Source organism: Arthrobotrys flagrans, assembly GCF_004000055.1.
Source record: "Arthrobotrys flagrans strain CBS H-5679 chromosome Unknown unitig_1, whole genome shotgun sequence".
Lineage (NCBI taxonomy): Eukaryota > Fungi > Ascomycota > Orbiliomycetes > Orbiliales > Orbiliaceae > Arthrobotrys > Arthrobotrys flagrans.
In genome coordinates this window covers 6611870-6615723 of record NW_027137556.1, presented here as the reverse complement: position 1 = coordinate 6615723, position 3854 = coordinate 6611870, and the positions used below count along the sequence as shown (strand labels likewise).

Sequence of the window (3854 nt, the reverse complement as noted above, 5' to 3'; positions counted from 1 at the left end):
CTGTATAAGCTCCTCCCAAAACCTGAGGATTCAACATAAGCTATCATTTCCATGTTCCACAGTATATAGCTCCAGCAGCCCGCGGCTGTACCCCTGAAGCAATATACAATATATACATGCATAGTTAACAATATTCTGATTTTTTTTAATCATGTATGATAAACTGAAGCTTTTTTTTTAAAATACCAAAACTTATTCTGTTAGCCTCACAAATCTCTCTTCCGAAATCATACATCTCCGCACCAAAACTATATCGTAACCTGCAAAATCACCTAGATTTTAAACCAAGACCTCAAAATTAAAGCCCCCCCACCTGATTATATAAGATGGCAGACGGAGATTATGGTTCCCGCACGGTCAAGTTCAAGGCCTCCTCGCAACCATGGACAGTTGATCAAATTCGAACCGAACTTTCAATATCTGGGGCCAGCTTTAACCCAGTATGGCTGGCGTTACGCAAAGACGTCGAACAGATCCTCAGGAGTCAGACACCGCCTGTCTTCACAAAAACTGAGGCTGGTACTGGAACTGTTTGGCCGGCGATTCTTGAAAAAGTTCGTCTTCTTCCTTATTTTGCTCATATTACAAAAGAGCTTAATGACCCCCTTCCCGCCACCATTGACCCAGATAACGACGATGACTATAAAGCGGCTGTACGAGCCCGCGAGACGAAGATTCGCGCCATTGACGAGATGGTAACCGCTTTCGGCAAAAAGCTAAAGTCGAAAGAAAAAGCCAAGATTTTAAAGGCTAGGGCTCCTATTGAGGATGCCATCACTAATAGTGCCGATGCGGACCCTGACGCAGCGGTTAAAGCGCTTGATCAGCTTTATCTGGGTCAAAAAGTCCCTAAAAGGGCAAGGAAGAGAGAGTTGGAACTCTCAGTTAACCTGGAACCAAACCAGGAAGAACTTGGTAAGCCTCCCAGAGATCCGTTCAGGCCTTCCTGCCTACTTAGGTTTTTTTCAAAATCCAAAACTAATATAATTTGTTTATAGACCGGGCTAAGAAACGGGTCCGAACTGTTTGCAACCCTCCGAGGTTGGTACTGGGCTGGTTAGTCGAACCAGATACCAATCTTGGTGTTTTGGTTGCCGGAAATCCGCCAACTGCTTTAGCAGATTTCCGATATAATACGGCAGACGTCGCTAAGTTCACTGGTTTGCTCAAACAGCCAACTTTGGCTAGTTTGAAATCACTCTTCAACGATCTCCTTCAGGTCGGTGAAGAGCCAAGGTCGGTCTGGGGGTTCACGGAGGATAGAACGGTAGAATATAATCTACCAGAAAATGAACCTGTGGCAACGGCCACAACAGTTGGTGGAGGGACCAATGTAGTTCCTGCTGGTATGCATTTGCGTACCAATGCAGATGTTTTGACTTGGTTGGTTCGTTGTCAAGATTTGAAGGCCGCATATTTGGTTGTGGTCCTTCATAGAGCTGGTGGAGCTGATTCACCACCCCCAGCGCGTCGACCCTGGCTTGATGCCCCAGATTTTATTTGATTGTATTGTATTGAAAGATTGGGTTATTTTTAGACCCTATATATGTATTTTATATATTTGGAATGAAAACTGCTCGAGGCCTACATGGCCCAGCTAGGAAGAACTTCAGAACTGCGCTGGTTAGCAGTTCGATCAATCAACATTTCCATATGTGGTGTTTTTGTGGAATACTAAGCTCGCGATGATAGTTTGGTGGTGAGAACATTATTACCCGATTGGGATCTGCACAGCGCTTTGGCATCCTACTCAAAAAAGATATCACATATCACATTTCACATATCAAATTAAGATATCTAGCCCCTTTTTCCATTTCTCCCTAAACAATCATCAGGATATTCGTAAAGTTCCACTGCACGTCGACATCGAACCGAGACATCTTTATCATTTTATCAAATCTTCAAAATTTAGTCTCTATCATTAGCCAGTACGTATAGTACCTGAACAAGCCTCTGTCATGCCTAGGAAGCCACAGACTAAAAGTGCCAAAGTCACTAAAAAACAAATCAAGGCCCGGGCAAAAGCGACACATCGGGAACCAGCACCAGCAGCACTACCAGCAACCCGTACAGAAACCTCGGAAGTCGACACATCCTCTACAGTAGAAACAGAGAAGTTTTCAGACTTATCTCGGGAGGATTTAATACGATTGCTTCTTAAAACACAACAGCCCGTTCCTGTCACTGACCGGGACCAGCGGAGTACTGATCCGTCTTCATTCTCTGTTCACCTTTTATATAGGAACTAATTTTTTTCAAAGCTATTTTGAACAATCCGGCAGAGGCGGATACGGAGCCTCCAGCAGAACCAGCAAGCCAGGTAGAGGCAGACACAGAGCCTATAGCAAAACCAGCAGAACCAGCAAAACCACAAGAGACTTTAATAGAGTCACCCACAATTCCGACATTTCAACAACATCAATTAGAGAAAAAGACGGGACGTCGTTTGTTGGAAAGGTCAAGTAAGTTAATATTTAAATAATTCTTTTATTTTCATATGGGCCCGTACTGAACTGATATAAGCAGATTCAAACCTGACAACAGCCACCCGAGCAGCATCTGAGGTCTCCAGTATTACACCATCTCAATCCATTTCTCAATCGGGTTGTACGGAACTGCTCGAGACAGCCTCGGTCGTGAGTCGTTCCCGTAAAAACCGAACTAAGGCGACGAACATTCCACCGACATATACCGAATATTTTAATCTTGTTTGCATAGATCTCCATGTCTATTGCATTACAAAAAATCCATTCCCGGACACTGGAGAGGTTCGGGATGTCTGGGAGCAGATATTTGCCTCTCGTGGTCTTGCTTCGGCCCCTTTTCTAAAGTCAGTTCAAGTACAAATTGAACAGTTTCTTTCAAGTTTTCGAGGTCATGTAGCAGACGCTGCTCGGAAGATTATCGAGTCCGAATATGTCCTCCCCTTCTCTATACCGGCTCGAGCAGAACGAGTCAAATATCTTCTGGAAAAAAACAGGTTTCTTTCTAAGAAGGATTTCTGGGATGTAAGTCAGCCAAACATTCAAGGCCGCAGCGGTTCTGTACTAACCTCAGCAGAAGCCGAGTCCGCCACTGTTCTCTTCTCCAGTTATACCCCAAGTACTGATTCGATATTTCTGTAATACTTCTAATGGTCATTGGGTCAAAAATCCGACGCTATATCGAGAAGTAAATGGTATCACTATCTCCTGGGTCGCTACAGTTCTGTGGGGGGCTTTAAAAAGACTCGAAACCGGTACTGTCGATTCAAGTTGTACTTTGAAATCTTTAAATGGACAACGTAAGTAGAATCCACCTATTCATGGAGATACGAGGCTAACGCAGGGCCACTCCAGACCAATACATGATCTATTTAGAATTCTGGAGAACTCGTCGAGAATTATATCAAACCAATATCATATCGATGCTGTTGGTACCGATCAAGCAGAAACTAGACGCGTTCGGGGTCTTCAAAGACAAGCACCACGTCGTTAGCATTCCAGAGGATACCCAAGAATCATTAGATATGGAGGATGCTTTAGTTTTACAAATTGAAAAAAATATTAAATCGGTGAAAGGTGCCGACAACTTACGAGAGGCCCGTACAGATCCAGAGGGTGCCACTGAAGACCCCCAAGAGGCCGATGCATCTTCCCCCCTTTCCTTTCATTCTGAACTTGATACCCTTAACTAAATCATTGATTTCTTGTTTATTTAATGATGTTATGGCCCTGTATATATCTTTCCCGTCACGAAACGTGCAGTCTGGTTCTTATGAGATATCCGACTGAAAAGTTTAATGTTTATTGTGATTTTTTCAACCGTATTTTTATTATCTCAGATGGTCGTATACAGTGCCTCCGTAGATCCGA

The 3854-nt window shown here is 43.6% G+C and overlaps 2 protein-coding genes across 4 annotated transcripts; both read left to right on the top strand.

Moving 5' to 3' along the window:
- Positions 1-326: 326 nt before the first annotated feature.
- DFL_009926 (uncharacterized protein) lies at positions 327-1504 on the top strand (the record flags this gene model as incomplete). Its single annotated transcript, XM_067639887.1, has 2 exons — positions 327-915; positions 999-1504. The coding sequence occupies 2 exons, from the start codon at positions 327-329 to the stop codon at positions 1502-1504; spliced, it is 1095 nt and encodes a 364-aa protein (XP_067487631.1).
- Positions 1505-1958: 454 nt separating this feature from the next.
- DFL_009925 (uncharacterized protein) lies at positions 1959-3676 on the top strand (the record flags this gene model as incomplete). 3 transcript variants are annotated; one of them, XM_067639885.1, is made up of 5 exons in its annotated part: positions 1959-2202; positions 2262-2462; positions 2527-3008; positions 3064-3283; positions 3339-3676. In XM_067639885.1, the coding sequence occupies 5 exons, from the start codon at positions 1959-1961 to the stop codon at positions 3674-3676; spliced, it is 1485 nt and encodes a 494-aa protein (XP_067487629.1). The 3 variants fall into 3 exon arrangements, with proteins under 3 accessions (XP_067487629.1, XP_067487630.1, XP_067487628.1); XM_067639886.1 differs by having other exon boundaries at positions 3061-3283; XM_067639884.1 differs by having other exon boundaries at positions 2524-3008; positions 3061-3283.
- Between the last annotated feature and the right edge of the window lie 178 nt (positions 3677-3854).